Source organism: Westerdykella ornata (genome assembly GCF_010094085.1).
Source record: "Westerdykella ornata strain CBS 379.55 unplaced genomic scaffold EI97scaffold_22, whole genome shotgun sequence".
Taxonomy (NCBI): domain Eukaryota; kingdom Fungi; phylum Ascomycota; class Dothideomycetes; order Pleosporales; family Sporormiaceae; genus Westerdykella; species Westerdykella ornata.
Window position 1 is genome coordinate 93,925 of NW_022986872.1, and position 20,287 is coordinate 114,211.

Here is a 20,287-nt window from a genome sequence, read left to right on the forward strand (position 1 = left end):
TTTGGTGGAGGAAGAGTGATATTGACACTGCCTGCATTCCCCCGTTTCAGCAAAGTTCCGCTACCTACGGAGCTGTGTATACGCAACCAGACAAAAATGTAAAGAAATCTTCCAAGACCCAAAAGTAAGAGAAATCGATGATGCAAACTCATATCCGGCGCCCACATGAACCCCATCTCAGATCCCGTCTGTGTACCCCTTGTGCCAATGTATGCGCGGCGGTGCGCCCACCGTCGCTCAGTATGCCAGCATCCGCAGACGGCTGGATATCAATGCTCGTACAGCTCCGAAATACAACCAAAGCAGGTCAACCATGATGCTTACTCGCGAGCTACACGCTCCTTGAATTCCTTGAAGAATCCCTCAAGTTCGCCCGCAACGAAGTCCTCGATTTCCTCCGAGAGCTTCTCCAACTTGCCGTGAAGACTGTGTCCAGTGCGGCTAGCAGCTTGCTTGGCCTTTTCGAACTCGGCCTCAATATCCTGTTCGATCTCGGAGATGGAGGGAATGGTGACGGTGATGCTATCCTCCTTCTTCTCGGCCTTCTTGACGGTGTAGCCACCCTTGTTGATGATGTCAGAGTAGTTGGAGGAGCCTCCGCCGTTCCAGGCGAGGATGTTCTTGGTGTTGCTAGGAACATCGCTGAGAGCGCCGACGGTGCCAATGGAGATGAGGTTGGCCTTGAGCTTCTTGGGGGTGATGTCAGCAACGGCATAGGCCGAGTCCTTTGCGGGCTGAAGGGAGAGGAAGTAGGCCAGGAGGCCTGCGATGTGGGGGGAGGCCATCGACGTTCCCGAGATGGTGTTGGTGGCGTGCTCGGAGCCGATCCAGGTCGAGAGAATGTTCAGACCAGGGGCGAAGATGTCGTTGCACTTTCCGTAGTTGGAGAAGTAGGCACGCTCATCGAGAAGAGTAGAGGCACCGACGGTGACGGCATTCTCAGCAGCGGCAGGGGAGTAGTTGCACGAGTCGGCGTTGTCGTTACCGGCAGCGACAGCAAAGTGGATACCAGCCTCGACGGCGGCGTTGACGGCAAGATCGAGAGTAGTGGACTTGCCACCGCCCAAGCTCATGTTGGCTGCGCTGCCCTTCCAGCCCTTCTTCTTACCCTTCTTGGCGGCCTCGAGAGCCTCGTTGTGAGCCTGGACGGCATACTCGACGCCCTTGACGACATCGGACATGGTGCCGGAGCCGTTGGACCGAAGGACCTTGACGGCGTAGATGTTGGCCTTCTTGGCTACACCGTACTTCTTGCCGGCCACCGTGCCCGAGCAGTGGGTGCCGTGACCGTTGCCGTCCTCGTCAGCATCGCCCTGAGGGATGGTCTTGCCCCAGTGAGCACGGCCCTCGAAGTCGACGTGCTTGATGTTGGTTCCGGTGTCGATGACGTAGACGTCAACACCCTCACCGCCATCGGCAGAGTAGAGGTACTTGTTCCAGGTGCCGAAGCTCAATGAATCGCGATGCGAGATACGAGCCAGACCCCAGGGGGCGTTCTTCTCCGTCTCGTGCTCCTCCTTGCCCGGCTTCTCCATGGTATGGACAATCGAGTCCTTCTCAATGTAATCCACCTATGGCAAGCACCGTTAGCTTATGCTTGGACAGGGTGTGAAGAGCAGGCGGCTATAAGCGGGGATGGTGATGGTGATGAAACGATCACGTGCGATCACGCATGGCGGCATGAGGCAGCCAACGGGACCATGCGTGCACGGCAGATGGGGGTGACTCACATCAGGGTGCCTCCGGATCTGCTCGATGGTCTCGTCGTCGAAGTGGCCCGAGTAGCCCAGCAGGCTTCCGACAATGTTGTAGGTGTGCTTGAGGCCGTCAAAGACGTCGTCGGTGGTCAGCGGGAGCTGGGAGCGCTTCCGCAGCTCCATGCGCTCCTCCTGCTTCTTGGAGTGGATCTGCTGGACCCAGCTGTGGTGGTGGTGGGCATCCGTGTGCTTGACGTGCTTCTTGAAGACGACCATGTACGAGTTGGGCACCTCTTGGGCGTGGACCGAGGAGAGGATGGGGGCGGCATCCTTGTGGATGGTGTCGATGACGACGGGCGACGCTGAAGCCAGCAGCGGCAAGAGAGCGAGGGTAGCGTACCTCATGATGGCGGCGATGGGGGCAAGTTGGGTGCAGAATACAGACGGACAGGGGAAGAATAAAGGGGAAGAAGAGTGGAAGAGAAACGATGGGGGTTTGGAGAGGAGGAGGAAGAAGAGGAGGAGGAGGAGGAGGAGGTGAGGGGATGGGGTTGGTGAAGGGAGCTCCACTCGGCGCTCGGGGGAGCTCTTATCTATGAACCGCCCGCACCGCCCCGGGCCCAAGCTTGCCGCAGCTGACCACGAATCCAGGCAGGAGCGGCGAGGCTGGGGTTGTTTATGGTGGACTATTAACAGGTATAGTGCCAAAATCCAATTGCGCAGCGAACCTGCAAACCTACGTACACGCAGCATAGTTCCTAGCCTACCTATGCAGTACAAGTCTGCAGTATAAGTACGCAGCGCAAGTACGCAGTACAAGTACGCAACGTAAGCACTTGTACAGTATATATACGCAGTGCATATACGTGGTACGCGTATATACGCAGCAAGGACGTAGTATATATACGTAGCAAGTACGCAGAGCAAGTACGTAGAGCAAGTACGCAGTATAAATACGCAGTGAGTACGTAGAGCAAGTACGTAGAGTAAGTACGTAGTATAAATATACAGTACAAGTACGCAGTATAGGGTACTTGTCTGCCTGTACCTCTCTGCCTGTACTTATCTCCCTGCCCCTCCTTCCCTATACCTGCATACTTGCACCTGCCCGCCTATACCTCTTCTACTTGTACTTATTTACTTATATACTTGCTATTTTATATAGATCTGCTACGTAAGTAGGCTAGAAACTTATACTGCCTAGACGTAGGTTTGCAGGTTTACCGCGCAACCTTAGAATTGAATTTTGGCACTATACTTGCTAATAGTCCACCGTAGTTGTTGCGCCATTCCGCTTCAGGATGTCGCACGTCACGGGTTCGCCGTCCGCTTCACCTTGGGCAGCTGGGCATGTTCCAAATGTCCAAGGTTGCCTTTCCAACCTTGGAGATGGGCATACTGTGTACACGGTACTGACGTATCTGTACCTGGGTACTCGTCGCCCTGCGACCTGTTTCGGATTCCCATTCTGCTTTACCTCGGTCGCAGCCCAGTTCCTTACAGCAGACGATGTCGGACAGATGACTAAGTACTCCGTATATCTTGGTGAAACCAAAAAGGTGACCGAAGGAGAGGCAGATGTGTGGCTGTGATGTGGGGTTTTGTGTCGTAGGTTGATGGCTTTGTGATGAGTGATGGCTGGTGCTTGTCTCCACATAGCAGTACACAGTACTGTGTAGGGATATACTATGTACCAGTATATGGGCCAATAATGGGCATTCCGCAGAAGAGGGTCAGAAAAGTCGTCCCTCCCCCACCAGAAGTCATCTCCCTGGAATCGTGTGATCGTGCCATGTACTCGTTCGTACGTGCTGTGCCTCTACGAGGTCCCCAAGCGCTCATCAGTCGCTGCGCCCGTCCCTGCCAAGCATCTCACCTCACATGAATCTATGCCTCTCACATCATGGGTCCAAGCTCCATCTACTTGTAGGTACACAGTACACAATACCTACGGCACCCGCCTGCCAATCCTGCAGGCGTCCAACTTCTCAACCACCCTCGACTCCCCTCCCTCACCCTGCTTCACCAGGGCCGCCGTCCCTTCAGTGAAAGGCCTCGCTGCGAGGAGCCCGCTCCTCTTCCGCAGACGGTCCCTCTTTCTCCCCCCCCCCCCAAAAAAAAACATCGAACGACGAGGCCATGACCGTCACTTCTCGCCCTCCTCCCCTCCCCTCCATGTCCTCCCCCGCATCAGCCGCTCCCATCTACTACTACACCCGCTAGGCCCCGGCGAGCGCCATACCTAGGTACCTAGGTACAACCGCAGCCATGGCCAATGTCGCCCGCCGCCATAGGTCCTCGACCGCCGCCTCGCGCATGCCGCCCATCAACAACCAGATTGCCGAACTGCGCAGCCTGGCAGACGACCTCACTCGGGCTTCCGACCCCTCACACCACTCTCCCCCCGGCCCCACCCTCCTGCAGACCCAAAGCGCTGCCCTCCGTCGAATGCGCCAGCTGCTCATTGATTTCCACGAGCACACTCACACAAAGGACGCTTTCCGTCATGTGCGCGGCTTTGACGTGTTGCTGCAGAGCCTCCGCTCCCTCGCCCGCTTCAATCCCCTCTCCGACCTGCCTCCTGCCGACAGCATACATTTCTTCCAAGTCATCAAAGCCTCCCTCGACGTGCTCTCGGATGCATTGGACGGCCATGCAGGGAACAAGCGCTTCTTTGCAAAGCGTGTCGAAAACGGCGGCTGGATGGCTCTTCAACAGGCTCTGGCTACTACGGGCGTCTCCACTTGGGAAACCGATGGCACGCTCGACCACGCCGCACAGGGACAATTGTTCGGCTGCCTTTTCGCATTTGCCATGGGCGACGAGGCCATGACGCGCATCTTCAGGAACATGGACAAAACGATCCAAGCCAGCCAGGCTAGCCCTCAGGATCACGGGGCTCAACCAATGCTCGAAGCGCTGCGAAGTCATGTGCGCACCATCTTCAGTGGCACAGAGGTGCTACAGAACCCGGACATCGTGCCTGTCATATTGCACTTTTGGTGCGGACTTCCGCACGACGAAGCATCGGGCACTCCGCCCAGGACGCTTTCCCTCTGCGTCCTCCTCGCCATGCTCGAAATCGTACAAATGTCGACTTACAACAAGGCTGCATTGCATGTCACTGGCATATTAAGCAACATTCTACCCTTGCTTTTTGAGAGGAATTACCCTCCCACCGAGGCACGTCTTCTTCGCGACATTGCGAGCGTACTAATCGACTACGGCATCACCTCTCTCGACGATGCCTATTCCATCGTACGCAAGGCGGCCTCGCTGGACGCAGCTGCTGACTTCCTCCTCCACGCTATCCGAGCCTCACGTGCTCCTCCATTCATCCAATTCGACCTTTCACTTGACGGATTCAGTGCTGTTGAGTTGCCTGATATCGGCCGACCCTTTCCACCAATCTCCCCAGGGAGTGGCTATTCATTTGCAACGTGGTTGCGAGTAGACAATTATGACCCCAATTGCCACACTACCATCTTTGGCGCTTATGATGATACACATACCTGTTTTCTAATGGCTTACCTTGAGAAAGACACTAGATGCTTCATCCTACAGACATATATGGGCCATGCCGCGGGCGTGACACCTAGCGTGCGTTTTAAGAAGGCGCCACGATTCGAGCAAGGCAAATGGTATCATATCGCCCTCGTTCATCGGCGTGCAAAACCAATTGGCCTAGGTGCCCATAAAGCGTCCCTCTACATCGATGGCGAATTCACAGAGACCGTGAAGGCCCACTATCCCTCACATCCGCCCGTCCTGGACGGGAGTCAGGAAAGCTTTGCTTCGCTAAATTCGAGCGGTTCGAGCCATCACCAATTGTTCGCGTTTCTGGGTACGCCGAGGGACTTGTCCCCTCGCCTCGGCAGAAACATCTTGCAATCCAAGCTCTCTCTAGCCTCCTTCCATCTATGGTCCGAACCGCTATCGGATGAATTGATTGCAGTATATAGCAGGCTCGGCCCACGGTACCATGGGAATTTCCAGGACCGCCTGGGGTCGTTCCAAACGTACCGCACCTCGACCGAACTGCACGTGCGAAACGAGATCCTCCATCCCGGCAAGGAAGAGCGCTCGGAACTCATTGTCGCACTCCAGTCAAATGCCAGCGATTTAGTGCCTGAGTCGAAGATCTTGCTCAGCTTCTCCCCAACGTCAGTCTTGGATGACGACGACCGGAATGCCATCGACGAGTCGCAGTTGATCAACTCGCTTTCCAAACCTTCAGCGCAAGCACTACATCGCCTCACCCGAACCGAAGGGACCCCTATCATCATCAATGCCGCCGTACCGTCGGTCAACGATGCTCTATCACAGTCGCGTGGGTTTGGCAGGCTGTCTGGCACCCCTGTGGTCGTGGTTCCACAGCCTCTGGATGACGCTATTTGGCGGCTTGGGGGCTGCGCCGCAGTTGGCTTTAAGCTGGTGCAGTCTGCAAAGACGTTGCAGCAAGTTTTGCGGGCTGTGGAAATCTTCCTGGAATCTGTCCAAGGGAACTGGCGCAACTGCGAAGCTGTCGAGCAAAACAACGGTTTCGCCGTCTTGTCCGAAGTGCTGCGCCAGAAAGTTGGGATGAACGGTCTACCCGACATGGACCTGTCATCCACGGAGTATGAAGGATTCACGCTGGAACTGCTTCGCGTGATCCTCCGCTTCGTCGGTTACGACGAAAGACAACCCACGGAATCTCTGATCATCAGCCCTTTAGCCTACAGGGTGCTGCTTGTGGACCTGGACATCTGGAGACAATCAACCTCGCTCGAGACTCAAAAGTTGTACTACCGTCAATTTGTTCATTTTGCTAAAGGCAGCAAGTTCCATCACTATAATGCCAAAAGATTCCACCGCATTAGTATGTCACACTGAAGACTGACGTGTCATCTGTAATGACTGACGTGAGATACAGGAGTGGTCAAGAGACTCGCCGACACTCTCAACAGCGAGAGCTTTTCGCCGCAGACCTTTCCTCTCTTCCTGGAAGCCTTCAAAGTGCTCGTCAAGATTAATTTCAACGGAGAGAATGCGCGGTCACTGTCATTGTTCGTCACGTATGCCCTGCACGATAATCGTGCAGCGTACGCAAAACGCACATTGCGACCCAAAGCAAGCGCCCTGCGGCTTCGCAAGGGCAGGTCGCCAAGCATAACTGCTGGCTCTACCCCCAGGTCTACAAGTCCGGGTCAGTACCAGTCTCAACCGTCAGCTTTACCACTTGGAGAACTGGGAGTCGCCATTCTAAACATGTTGAGTGAACTATTGTGCGACGACGTAAATTCCAGCGACATCCACCGCTTCGCAAAGCACGTCACTGGCAAGGTAAGATCATCCGCAGGCCTAGGTGGTACCAGTACTTATCTTCTATAGTGGCTTCTATATCTCCTTGCGGAACCGGACCAACGCGTCGTGGTGTTGGCCGCCAAGATCCTCGCTCGACTTCTGGTAGCCAACGGCGCACATTATGTTCGCAAGTTCGCTGAGAAGAGCGGGGGTTTCGTCCTTATGAAGCATCGACTGAAGCATTGGTGGAATATTCCCGGCATTTGGACAATTTGTTTTGCGATCTTTCTCGGGCGCGATGTATCAACTATTGACTTCGAGCGTGACTTCGACACCTTCAACCTAGTTGATGTCTTCATCTCTAGCCCGTCCCACTCTCGATTTCGTATCGTATATCCCGAGGTATTTCCCGTCATTGTGGCTATGCTAGACACCGGCTTGCGTGCCATTGTTCGTGATCGAGCAGACCCAACCAGTGAGCCCCACGGGGACAGCAAGGGCGATGCTCCAGTAACTCGTGGGCGACGGAGAACAATGTCACTCAACGCGAAGCAGTCTCCGGTGGGTGAGTAACAGAAGACCCCTTCTCAGCCAACTGCTATTGACCCTTATCAGATGTGCCACCATCTCAATCGGATAGGCTAAATGACTATGCTGCTGTTCTCCACTCCGTCATACAGTTCTTGTCCGAATTGCACTCGAGGAGCGATATCTTCCGCGAGTATTCGATATCCTCCAACTACGTTCAAGAGTTGCTCTTTGTTTTGTATCCAGTGATTGTTACTTCGGACAGCGTCAGCGCCGAAACAGAGCTCCTGTCAAGGGGATCAGCCCTGACCTTTGAGGGGCAGGATGTGTTTATCAAGCCCCTCTCAAAGAGTAATGGGCAACAAGCACCCGTTGTCCGCACTACCAATGTCAACCTATCACCATCTGCGTCAGCCGCACAACCACGAGTTGCCCCTTTCCGCAGGGCTTCCTCCTTTGTGCTCATCTCAGCAGATGCCATACCTCAAGTCGCGTCCAATCCCCGGGTTTCTTCTTCTCTCAAAGAGCGGCCGATCCCGGTGAGGGTGGGCAGTACAGTCGTAGAAGCTGCGTTAGAGGTCGTGTTAGGGGTCTTCCAAGATCAGATCTTCAACCGTAAGGACTTCGCGGGCCTCGGCTTGTTCCTCAAAACTCCGCCTGGTTTTCAGGAGCACCAAGCATATTTCGAATCGTACATCCTTCGCCAGACTCTATCATCACTCTCCAACTCTCTGCAGCTGGACCAGAAGCTGCTCCATGAACCTCGGGTGCTCACAAATCTAGCCCGCTTCGTCTCCCACCTATCCGAAGCAATCTTCGAAGGCTGGTTCCTCAACGGTGCTGAACCGTTACTTGATTTCGCGGGATTCTTGCTGGAATACTTGGAACGGCCAGAAGTGTCGAGGCTGAAGTCTGTCCGGCTTTGCAGCCAAGCCGTGGGTATCATCCGAACTACTTTCCTACGCGTAATTCTTCTACGCCTTGCTGAGAGTGATGAGCCAGACGGCTATCCTCATGCAGCGAGCATAATCGAGAAGATGGTCTACTGGCAACCAATCATTTTATCTGCCGAGAACGCCGAGGGACACTTCCTGAAGCTCATCTGCTACCTCCTGTACACGAAGCTTTCTGCGGGGGTCCCCTCGGTACGTTTAGCGGCCGTGAATTTCTGGAGGCTGCTGTTGGTGCAGAAGCCGGAGGACACGTCGGCCATTCTCAGTCATGGCTTTCAGTCCGACAAGAAAGACGTCCGCGCTGGCTTTCAAAAACTGGTCGAGTTGGACGATAATACATTTCTACAGTGGTTCGACGAGAACAAATCGGAACTAGACTCATTCTTTTACGGTACACTGAGTAAAACTTGGGAAGACTTTGCCCATGAGCAGAACAAGAGAACAGAAGAGACGGCCCAAAAACGGACCCTGAAGCGGAAAGAGAGATTGAGACAGTGGCACAGTGAAGACATGATCGCTGAGCGAATCATTGCGAGCCATGAGCAGTCGACTAACCATTGGCGGTCCAATATCCACGCTTCCGAGCGTATAAAACATCAACGCGTCATGCAGGACCAACAAGACAATATCACCTACCTATCCACTGTCATTGCCAGGCTCGATAAACAGCTTCGCGGCCCTTGCGCTTTATTTGAGCCCAGCCCAAGACCTACGTGGCGTCTTGATGAAACCGAAGGTCGCGATCGCAAACGCATGCGCATCATCGTGGACAACATAACGCGTGTTCGAAAGTATCAGCCTAAGAGGAAGGATACTGATCCTGCCGCTGTAATTGCGAAACTTAAGCTGGACGCAACCAGTACAGGAAATGAGGGCGCTAATGGTCCGCCTTCAGTCCAGTCTACGGATATGCGACCGTCATCAACTATGAACTCTGCAGAAAAGGCAGAGAAGGGAGATGCGCCGGACTCAGACCTCGGGGAAGACTTCGAAATGGTCGACGCCATGTATGAAGACGAGGACGGTTTCGAAGACAAAAACCGGAAAGTGATGCGAAGCCTCCATCGTGGAGAGCAGGTGCAGTTTGTCTGCAACATCTCCAGGGTCGTTGGTTTGGAAGCTGTCGAGGGACTCCTCATCATTGGAAAGGAATACTTGTACCTTCTCGATGACTTTTTCCAAAGATCGGACGGCGAAATCGTACGGGTCTGGCAAGCTCCTAGCGACGAGCGTGACCCTTATGTTCAGGTCATCGCCGGCAACAAGGCTGTGACCAATCGCCGCCCTGCGCCGCGTGATGAGGGCGACGTCGTACGTAGCTGGAAATGGAGTGAAGTCATCAGCATCTCCAAGCGACGGTTTCTGCACCGAGATGTGGCAATGGAGATTTTTTTCGATGATGGCCGAAGCTATCTCTTGACTGCCATCTCCTGCGCCATACGGAATGACATACACTCTAAACTCGTCAGTAAAGCACCGTATGTGGCCAAGCCAGAACTACTGGCCACTTCTGAGATAGCTTGGAGAATGGACTCGCTACATAACCCGGAAGAGGCCCCGCAAACCTTGGGCTCACGGTTTGCCTCTGCATTCGGTTCAAGTTCGACGCATCCAGGCACGAAGAAGTGGTTGAAGGGTGAGATGTCGAATTACCACTACCTGATGCTGATCAACACGCTTGCCGGCCGCTCTTTCAACGATCTTACACAATATCCCGTCTTTCCTTGGGTCATCGCCGATTACACAAGCGAAGAGCTGGACCTCAGCAACCCTAAAACCTTTCGCGATTTAAGCAAACCTATAGGCTGCCAGGATCCCGCACGAGAGGCCAGGGTTCGGGAGAGGTACAAGCAGCTTGTAGAGGTCGGGGAGAGAGCCTTCCATTATGGAACCCACTATTCTTCTGCAACGACCGTCGCCTCCTATTTGATTCGGTTGCAACCCTTCTGTGCGGCTTTTACGCTGATACAAGGTGGCAAATTTGATCACGCAGATCGCATGTTTTACTCAGTAGCAGATGCTTGGAATTCCGCATCGAGGACCAATATGGCAGATGTCCGGGAGCTGACTCCAGAGTTCTTCTACTTGCCAGAATTTCTCACTAATCTGAATGGCTACGAATTTGGCTTGCGTGCGAGCGGCGAGGGCATCGACAATGTTATCCTGCCTCCTTGGGCGAAAGGTGATCCGGCGATATTCATCGCGAAGCAGCGAGAAGCATTAGAAAGCCCATATGTCAGTCAGAACCTTCATAGTTGGATCGACCTCATCTTCGGATACAAGCAACGCGGCGACGCCGCTGTCGAAGCTGCAAATGTGTTCCATCACATGACTTACCAGGGCACGGTCGACCTGGACATACTGGACGAAGTGGAACGTGAGAGACATATATCCATCATCAACAACTTCGGCCAGACACCATTGCAGGTGTTCCAGCGCCCTCATCCGCAGAAAGAGATCAATGCTGGTAAAGTGAGAGGCCTAGACACTTCCGCTGAAGCATTAGTTCGCGTTCCAGGAACTCTGTTAGACTGTCGAGACCGAGTCTCGTCCCTTGCGTACATCGCTAAGCAAGAGAAGCTCCTGTGCTCGGGGCCTTTCCGCCACAACATCCCGCCTCATTACGACAGGTACATGGAGTGGGGCTTTACCGACGGTTCCGTGCGCTTCTACGACGCCAGCTCGAAGAAGTTGCTCGGTTTGTTCGAACACTTGCATTCCGGCCAACTCGCAACGTCGCTCTTTGTCGATGGTTCTACACTCATAACAGCGGGGACCGACTGCACCGTCGCAGTGTGGAAAGGCATTAGAAATGACAAGCACACGATCGACTTGCACAGCCGAGACAACCCTACGATGCTCTTCGGCCACCGCACCCCTGTTGTCACTTTAGCTGCATCCGTATCACTTGCAGCTTTTCTCTCCGCTTCCAGCGACGGAAAAGTCTTCCTATGGGATCTTAATCGTCTAGAGTTCGTCCGTGAGCTCGATCTAGGTCCTGCACAGAGAAGCAACCCCATTCCCGTCCAGGCCGCCCGTATTAATAACTCCACGGGACATATCGTTCTGGCCTGCGGGCCGAGGCTGATTGTTACCACGCTCAATGGAAGGTTGCTTATGGACCAGGAAGTATGTCTTGGGGATGAGGATGTCGATGGCATCACCGCGCTTGCGGTTTATGAAGGCGTCGGGAATGAGTGGTGCGAGCGCGAACTCATCTTCACTGGGCATAGGCGCGGCACTGTAAAGGTTTGACAGTTCCCCTTCTGTTTCCCTGCCTTCACTTACGCTTTCCATGTCGCCCATCTGAGCTAACATCCTTTGTTTCCACAACAGATCTTTCACCTCGCCCCCGACCGCACCGGCGCCTGGACAATCACGCTCCTCAAACTGCTCAACCACACCGATCCCTCGCGCGAGGACGGCGGTAATGTCTCGGCCCCAATCACGTGTATATTGCCGATGCCGCACAATGTCTACACCGGGGATGATGATGGCAGAGTGGTACGTTTTTCCGTTTTCTTTGAAGTTTTGTCTCCTTATGTTTCTGGTTCGGGTTCAGAGCATGGGGTTTGGGTGGGAAGGAACGGGGAGTGGTACAGAAGGAAGAGGGGGTGGGAAGGGCAGGTGGAGTGGATGGGGGGAATGGGGACGCTGGTGGTGGAGGATCTTCGAAAAAGTTGAGGGGGTCTGGATTGGTGACAGTTTGGTGTGCGAAGGTTTGGGTAGCCTTTCTCTGTCGGTCTTTTGTCTTGTGGAATCATGTATCATTCTCTCTGGTCGGATGGATCCATCTGATTTCGGTTGGGATGGGCTGGCCTGGCCTGGCCTTTGACTGCGGTCGTGTGTGGTCGTATCTCCTGTTGTTTCTTGGGGTGTCTCTTGGCTTTGTGATCTTTTCGTTTTCTTTCCATTCTCTCTTTTTCTGCATCGCTCGAACAAAAAGGGGGTCTGCTAACGTTATCGTTTGCAGTATGAGTGGGATTGCGTTCATCGGCACTATTGATCTCACCGATTCTGATCGAATTCGAGATGCCTAGTAGATTATGGGGTGGTGACGACCGCGACGGGAAAGATGAAGGGAGAGGTGGTAGAAAGGGCATGGGAGAGGGTGTTGGGGGATAGGATGATGATTGTTTGCTGATTGGCTCTTGGTTGGAGTCTGGATGTATGGAGCGTAAAAGTCGCCTCGTGATGCCGAGCGGAGAAGAGATTGGGAATAGGGGAGTTTCTTCATTATCATACAGACACCAATCTTGTCATGTTTGGGAGAAGGAATTGTGTCAAGAGGGGTTAGGGTTACGGTTGGTGCGTGCTTGCACTCAACCGCCAACACTTTCGAAGTTTCCCACGCTTACTTCTCGATCCACTCTCTGCCTACATAATGCTCGCCCAGGCGCCCTTACGGTATACCGCTCTCGGACAACCAAATCGACAGCCACACGCTTCTACCACCGCAGCACCACCGAGTCTCCAATCGCCCGACAAGTTTTCGCCATTCCGAGGTCGCAACGGAACGTATTCCTCCTACCCACCTTCCCGCCCAAAGGACAAGTGCAGACATCAGCTTACGTGCAGACGGATACGAACCCTGTCACCGCCGCTGAGTGACCTGAATTGTTATTGGCAGATTCTAGCCAAGCCCACAGCTTGCCTATTCGTAGGATCGAATTAGGGTGCAGACACGAACTTGCAATAATGCCATGGTTTTGCAAAGCTCTTGAGCTATACTCGGTTCCATCGCCGCTCGTCTCGCAGGGATACTCCGTATTGAGACTGAAAATGCGACATCTCTCCTGCGAGGTTCTCCAGTTATGCTCAGTGTGGCTGTGCACTTGATCTGACAATGACCTTCTTCCTTTGTTCATCGCTCATCCGATAATGGCGCTGAATAGAAGAGGCAGGCAAGACAGCAAGACATATCGATGCGTCACACATGGTACGAGCTATGAGCACCTTGCAATTGATTCATGCCTCGGCATCAACTCCTCAGTTAACATACCTACAACTCGCACTTCTGGAGATGAAGGGGTGAACACCGCGCGTTCAGCCAGATTTGCGTGATAGATACAGACTCTACCTACCAAGGCGCGAATTCTTTCCGTCTACATATTGTGTATGATTACCTGGGCCGCTTTCTATGGTGGGCTAATCACATGCCTAACCATCCTCTAAGAAAGGCCTTCCCCTTCGTACTTTCGAGGCGGACAATAATAGCTACCTTCCACCTACAGATACGGTCCCGAGTACGGCTTTACCCGTGCCGCGTTTTGTCGATTGTCTAGGTTGCACCCGGGTTTGTGGACCGTAGAGGTGGACGAAACCCTGAGGTAGAAACAACCGTTCTACGTGTGTAGAGTCCCAACCTGGTCAAAAGTTCATCAGCCTGGATGTCGGGTCGCGGTCCGTGAAGTTTCCGCATCCTGGTACCAGGCTTACACGGGCTGGCGGCGGATAGAGACAAGGATGGAGTATTTCCTTGACTAGGGGCCATCTCATTGGCATTACTGTCTCGGCTGACAACATGGCAGTGGAAGCACCTGGATAGCTGAGGGGTTGACTTACACAAGTCGATATAAGACTCAGCATATGCGCAGTTTGAACATGCAGCATCGCAATGATGACCGTCGCTCCTTTCTTCTACTTACTCAGCTTACTTTCTCTCCTCCAGAGAGTCGGTTCGGCCAGTGTGCCCCTGGACAGAACAGGATGGGAAGCTACTGCAGATAGCTTCCATGCTGGCAACGAGCCGGCAAAGGCCATTGACGGCAATGAGGGCACATTCTGGCACTCCGAATATGCTCCTGATAATCCGCTTCCGAACACCATCACAATCGACATGAAGGGCAACTATATTGTTAATGGAGTCAGCATTCAACCGAGACAGGATGGGAGTGGAAATGGGCGTATCGGACAACACATCATTGAGACCAGCGTGGATAACTCTAATTGGAATCGAGTCGCCGTCGGTGCCTATGTCAACGATGCGACGACGAAGAAGACAAGCTTCGTGGCGAGGCAGGCTCGGTATGTACGTGTCACTGCGGTGACCGAGGCGCAAGGTGCGAATAACCAGTGGACTTCGGCGGCAGAGATACATGTCTTCGGAGAGATTAAATATGCCTCTCGAACGGGCTGGACGGTCTCAGTGGATAGCCAGGAAACCAGCGCTGCCGGAAATCAGGCGACAAATGCAATTGACGGCAACGAGAACACCATATGGCACACTAAATACAGTGGTCAAGTGGATTCTCTCCCGCATTGGTTTCAAATTGACGCAGGAGCCCAGATTACCGTTGCTGGTCTCTCATATCTCCCACGTACCGATGGCGGGAACGGTAGAATCGGCCAGTACAACGTTCAGGTTAGCAACGACAGTACATCATGGAATCAAGTCGCTTCCGGCACGTGGGCGGACGACGGCTTGGAGAAGAGCGCACAATTCCGAATCCGAGCTCGCTACTTCCGTCTGAACGCCCTGACCGAAGCTGGCGGTCGCGGGCAGTGGAGTAGTGCAGCTGAAGTCAATCTCATCGACACTATTGCTCCGGCTTACACTGCTCCCAATCCGAGCAAAGGACTTTGGATCAACACTGTCGATTTCCCGATTGTACCTGCCGCCGCTGCTGTGCTTCCCAATGGAAAGATACTACTCTGGAGTGCGTACAAACTCGACGATTTTGGAGGCGGCAACGGATTCACACAGACGGCTATCTATGATCCCGCGACTGGCACCTCAACCCAACGAACCATCTCAAATACCCAACACGACATGTTCTGCCCCGGTATATCGATGGACTTCAATGGCCGCATTATCGTCACCGGCGGAAATAACGCCGAGAAAACCAGCATCTACAACCCAGACACGGACGCCTGGATCACAGCAGCCAACATGCGAATCCCTCGCGGTTACCAATCCACGACCACCACCTGGGATGGCAAGATTTTCAATATCGGTGGCTCCTGGAGCGGCGGAAACGGCGGTAAGAATGGCGAAATCTACGACGTCTCTGCAAACACTTGGTCGTTGATTCAGAACGCCCTCGTCTCTCCGATGCTGACCAATGACCGTGGAGGTGTCTACCGCGCCGACAATCACGCCTGGCTCTTTGCGTGGAAGAACGGCTCCGTGTTCCAAGCCGGGCCGTCGAAAGCAATGAATTGGTACAACACCGTTGGCGCTGGATCCACCACTGGTGCCGGAACCCGCGCTAACGATGGCGACGCCATGAACGGAAATGCAATCATGTACGACGCTCCAGCGGGAAAGATTCTAACGGCGGGAGGCGCGGCGAATTACCAGACTGATCAAGCGCGCAATAACGCGTACGTCATTACACTGAACAACCCAGGACAAACCCCAACCGTCACGCAAACAGCCCCCATGGGTTTTGCGCGCGGCTTCGCCAATGGGGTTGTCTTGCCAGACGGCACTGTTTTCGTAACGGGAGGCCAGTCGTGGGTAGAGCCATTCAGTGACGCAACTGCCGTGCAGACGCCGGAACTCTGGGTGCCTAGTACGGGACAGTGGACGCAGATGAATCCCATGGCTATACCAAGAACATACCACTCCGTTGCTTTGCTCCTCCCCGACGCGACCGTGCTGAACGGTGGAGGTGGACTCTGCGGGAATTGCGGCACGAATCACTGGGACGGCGAAATCTTCGTCCCGCCCTACCTCCTCAATGCAGATGGCTCTCGGCGCGCGCGGCCAGGTATATCGCAAGCGCCGGGTAGTTTGAAACTGGGTGGGACGTTCAGCGTAACCACCGATAGAGCAGTCACGGCGTTCAGTTTAGTAAGACTGGGAACGGCGACGCACACGGTGAATACGGATCAGAGGCGGGTGCCGTTGACATTTACGAAGGCTACGACTGGGAATGTGTACAGTGTTACCTTGCCAGGGGATGCGGGGGTGGTGCTACCCGGTTATTGGTATCTGTTTGCAATGGATGGGAGTGGGACGCCGAGTCCGGCCAAGATTGTGAAGGTGCTACAGTGAGGGGATGGAGAACAGTTGAGTGCTGATGGATGGCAACCAATGGTGACTTAATGGATTTCGAGGCTATTTTATGGTATCTTCTCCGTTACGGTTCAATATTAATGGTTATAAAGCACGTCCGAGGTGACTGGTTCAGTGCCCGCTCATTCACGAAACATTATTGCTTGAAGTTCATCTACACAATCTATTCGATGATAGATAAAGGCAGCGGAATGTCAACATATACTTCTGCAGCCAAAATATCATATACTGCTAATTAATAGTGATAGGAGCTGCAAGTTGCTATAATTGAGCAATTGCTGGCACTCTTGCTTGTGACTCCTTCGCAGCCTAGTACCACATAGTCATGCGCGCATTGACAAAATAGCTGGAAGTCCGGTACGAAAACACAGGAAGTTTCCAGTCTCAGGATATACATGCACAGCAGCTGTACTATTCCTCCAATGTTAATTTGAACAACGATAGGTCGTCTATCAGAACGTTCCTCCAAGTCCCACAGATGGTTGTCATTATCGATCCAATTTCAAAACTCGTTGATATATACCAACCTCGTTCCACCTTCGCCTCCGAAAGCGCATGAAATCCTGCGCCCTCCAGTGTTCCAGTTCTGGTCTTGTCCCAGACCTATTCCCCATCTCACCTACTCCCCGTTCCAGTCGTTCCGGAACCCCTCCCCCACCTCCCGCACAGGCCGACTCTGACAGTATACTGCCCATCACATTGCCGAACAACTTTTTTCCAGGACTTCACTCGAACATGCCACCTTAGCCGAAGGCGAAGTCAATCTCGATCTGCGAGAAGAGGTACTGGTTAGCTTCGTCGGTGGTCCGAGACCATGGAGTCATGTCCACCGCATTGACGGCGAGTCCTGAATGTCCGTGCGGTTTGCTGCGCCTTCTGCTGAGGGGTACCGGGAGTTCCAGATCTCCTGTGTGACGGTGTAAAGCCTTTTTTAGGCCCGAGTGATGGCTGTACCGAGTCAGTGTCAAGCATCTTTTTCGAGAAGAGCCTCTGCTCTCCAAAAACTTAAGGAACAAGGCTTAGACGACAGTGACCTCTTGTGCCTCAACCTCTGCGTCATATATGTCCTTTACTCGTGTATAGTGCAGGTATTTGGCACGATGACGGGATCCCATTCCCAGATTATTCAAATTGGCATCATCGCAACTCTATCACGCCAATAATAGGCATAGCTCGCAACAGCAGGGGCGACATCGTCCCTTCTGCATGTCTTTTCCACACTGGAGGCTCATCCACAACGGCAAAATCGGGATGAAACCAAAGGCTTTCTCTCATGGAAAACGAAGGAAAGGCCTCTTCCACCTGCAGCGCCTCTTTCCTCGCTTTTCTTTTTTCAGGTTCCCACTGAGGTACCAACGAATCTGCCTTGACACCATTTGGCACCGAATGGCGAAGTAAGCTAGCGCGACGAGCCCCCAGGGAAGGAGCCTGCATCTCCGGAACATAACGAAGGGAGTTGGACTCCCCAAGGAAAACAGCGGCGTCTTCTCCATGTTCTGGTGAATGAGTAGCTGGGCGACCCACGTTGTCCTCGACACGCCGGTACTGAGGATGTCCTCGTAGCAAGTCTGAATGGGTGGCTCGTGGAAGCTGCTGTGATGAGAAGGGCGTCCAACACGTGGGAGGCGCTAACTTCGTCTTCGTAGTGTTGAGTTGTGATGTGGGATACGGGCGCCATCTCAAACGCTGTTAAGGGTTCTCGACGGATGAGAGGGTCAACAACAACGTGGACAGGCGTAAGCTGGGTTTCTTTCATAATAAGGCCCATATATGGCTGTGATAGTATTAACAGCCATCAACGGCAATGATATGCAGGAGTAAGGAGAAGGATACGATTTGAAGAAGAAGGGAGAATGCATGCCCAGTTCACGCTTTGAAGTCAGATATATGCTCAAGCGCTCAATAAGAACATTTTACTTCACGTCAACCCCTCTATTACTCTCCGCCTTTGGCTTCCTCGAATGCTTCCCTCGCCTCAAAGCCCTAGTTTCACATACACACACATTTCCCGCAATCAATTGTGAAACGGCTGCCTCACGTGTACATTGCACTTAACCCCGGGGGTATGGCACGAGAAGCATGCCAGACGCGCGCGCTTCTGTCGGCGCAGTTCCTCGTGCTGGTAATGGGGGCTCGTCATCGTGAAGTTGGGGGTTTGGTGTGGGGAGGTCAGTTATTCAAATCAAACCTAAGCATAGGAGAGGGCAGCGGGAGAGAGTGGGCTTGGTTAGTGCCAAGAGTAGAAATTGTGACGACCCATCGGATTGCGATATATTTCGGAGTGGGAAGAGAACAATCTGTATTCAGCCTGCCGGCACCGAGAACAAATAGATGTCATAGGGTTAGAACCTCCATCAGGAACGGACTTGTGGGATCCACCAATTCAAATGGGCTGGAGATGACCACTCACTCTTCAATCGCGCCCTTCAGACTCCGCTTCCCAAAGCTATCCCAAATCGTCGCTTTCCAACCTCCATTCTCTTCCTTACCAGTCGTCCTTTCCAACAACAACCTATATTTCTCCCCCACATACAACGGAGACATAGCCCTATAACTGATACTCCTCGGTATGGCACCCTCCTCACTTCCCCTCGCGGTGTCCCTCCAGAAGTCCAGAATATTGATGAGATTCAATGGCCCATGCACAACGCTATCCCTCTGACCCTCTACCTCGCGACACCACTGTGGTGAATAGTGGATTTTATGTGCATTAAACGTCAGCGCACTGAACCGGAAAAGCGTAACACCCGTCTGGCAAAAGTCCCTCGCATGGCGGCCTTCAGGAAAGGGCTCCTCCTTCGGCCTCGGGGGTGGTGCTTGGGGCGTGACAATCTCCTCCTGGAACACCCAGTTGCGGTTGTCTATGAGCGCGACGTCCCCCTCTTCTGTCGTGTACGTCTTCTCCACGCCGACGACGAGCATATCGGCACCTGTCTTCAGCTTCTTGGAAACCGCGGAGAGAAGCTTTGTGGTTTCCTGTATTGTTTGGCCTACACGGAGGAATGAGGAGGGGTCTTGACTCCATTTCAACTCGCCGCCGGCCCACATGCGGCGGGTGTAAGGGGCGATAGGGTTCACGGTCCTGTCTGTTCCATCGCGACCGAGATCCTGCTCGAGGATGGCAGGAGTGAAGTATACCAGGTGGTAGCCGGGAGGTAAGGGTGTGCCATCAGCCGGAGGAGAGTCTGCTATGGAAACACCCTTGTGTATCTCTGGTCGCCCAAGTGTCAGAGATAATAATTGTGTCTGGTTGCGATCCAAGAGCTGTCTGCGAATGGAGACAGGCTTGTTGTCGAATCTCTCAAGTAGCTCGGAACATGCTTCAGCTGCAGAGGAACGTCTAGGAGTGGTAATGGAGAGCAGCCGACGTGTTATGTGCGACATGTCCGTGCGGAGGGATCCAATGAAGGCTTCCACTTGCTTCTAAGACCGAAGTCGTCCCCAGTCTATTTTTATTGATGGAGTACACAGTAAGGTGCCCCGCGAAGTGCCGTGTCGTGAATGATACCGCCTTCGTTGAACGGCTTGCCGATCAGGTAGATCTCATAAACGCGACAGAACATTGCCGAGGGCCGGCGGTGGGGGGTTTGGTTGAACTACAAGTGCATCATCTTCGTGGTAATCTTCGTGTAGTCGAAGTGGCACGGCTGAGGTGGCAAGGGGCGCTGGGGCGACTGCAGATTAGTATTATCTGTCGAATGTTTCGCATCTATTTATTATCTGTCCCTCAAAGCCTTGCCCCACAGCCTTGCCGCATCCCTCGCAGTAAGTACAGCTTCGAACCTTCCCCAAACGCCATG

The 20,287-nt window shown here is 53.5% G+C and overlaps 4 protein-coding genes across 4 annotated transcripts; 2 read left to right on the top strand and 2 right to left on the bottom strand.

Moving 5' to 3' along the window:
* Positions 1-101: 101 nt before the first annotated feature.
* EI97DRAFT_435426 (vacuolar serine protease) lies at positions 102-2,184 on the bottom strand. The gene is made up of 2 exons (XM_033798861.1): positions 1,731-2,184; positions 102-1,571 (listed from the first exon to the last, which is right to left on the bottom strand). Exons 1-2 carry the CDS (start codon positions 2,100-2,102, stop codon positions 321-323), a joined length of 1,623 nt encoding a protein of 540 aa, XP_033651595.1. The 5' UTR covers positions 2,103-2,184; the 3' UTR covers positions 102-320.
* Positions 2,185-3,808: 1,624 nt separating this feature from the next.
* Positions 3,809-11,807, top strand: EI97DRAFT_134826 (beach-domain-containing protein). The gene is made up of 4 exons (XM_033793154.1): positions 3,809-6,558; positions 6,613-7,022; positions 7,071-7,548; positions 7,599-11,807. The coding sequence occupies exons 1-4, from the start codon at positions 3,966-3,968 to the stop codon at positions 11,717-11,719; spliced, it is 7,602 nt and encodes a 2,533-aa protein (XP_033651596.1). The 5' UTR covers positions 3,809-3,965; the 3' UTR covers positions 11,720-11,807.
* A 2,277-nt stretch (positions 11,808-14,084) lies between these two features.
* Positions 14,085-16,466, top strand: EI97DRAFT_382061 (galactose oxidase; the record flags this gene model as incomplete). Its single annotated transcript, XM_033795837.1, has 2 exons — positions 14,085-14,539; positions 14,975-16,466. 2 exons carry the CDS (start codon positions 14,085-14,087, stop codon positions 16,464-16,466), a joined length of 1,947 nt encoding a protein of 648 aa, XP_033651597.1.
* Positions 16,467-18,767: 2,301 nt separating this feature from the next.
* EI97DRAFT_435430 (uncharacterized protein) lies at positions 18,768-20,148 on the bottom strand. Its single transcript, XM_033798862.1, has one exon. It carries the CDS (start codon positions 19,869-19,871, stop codon positions 18,894-18,896), a length of 978 nt encoding a protein of 325 aa, XP_033651598.1. The 5' UTR covers positions 19,872-20,148; the 3' UTR covers positions 18,768-18,893.
* Between the last annotated feature and the right edge of the window lie 139 nt (positions 20,149-20,287).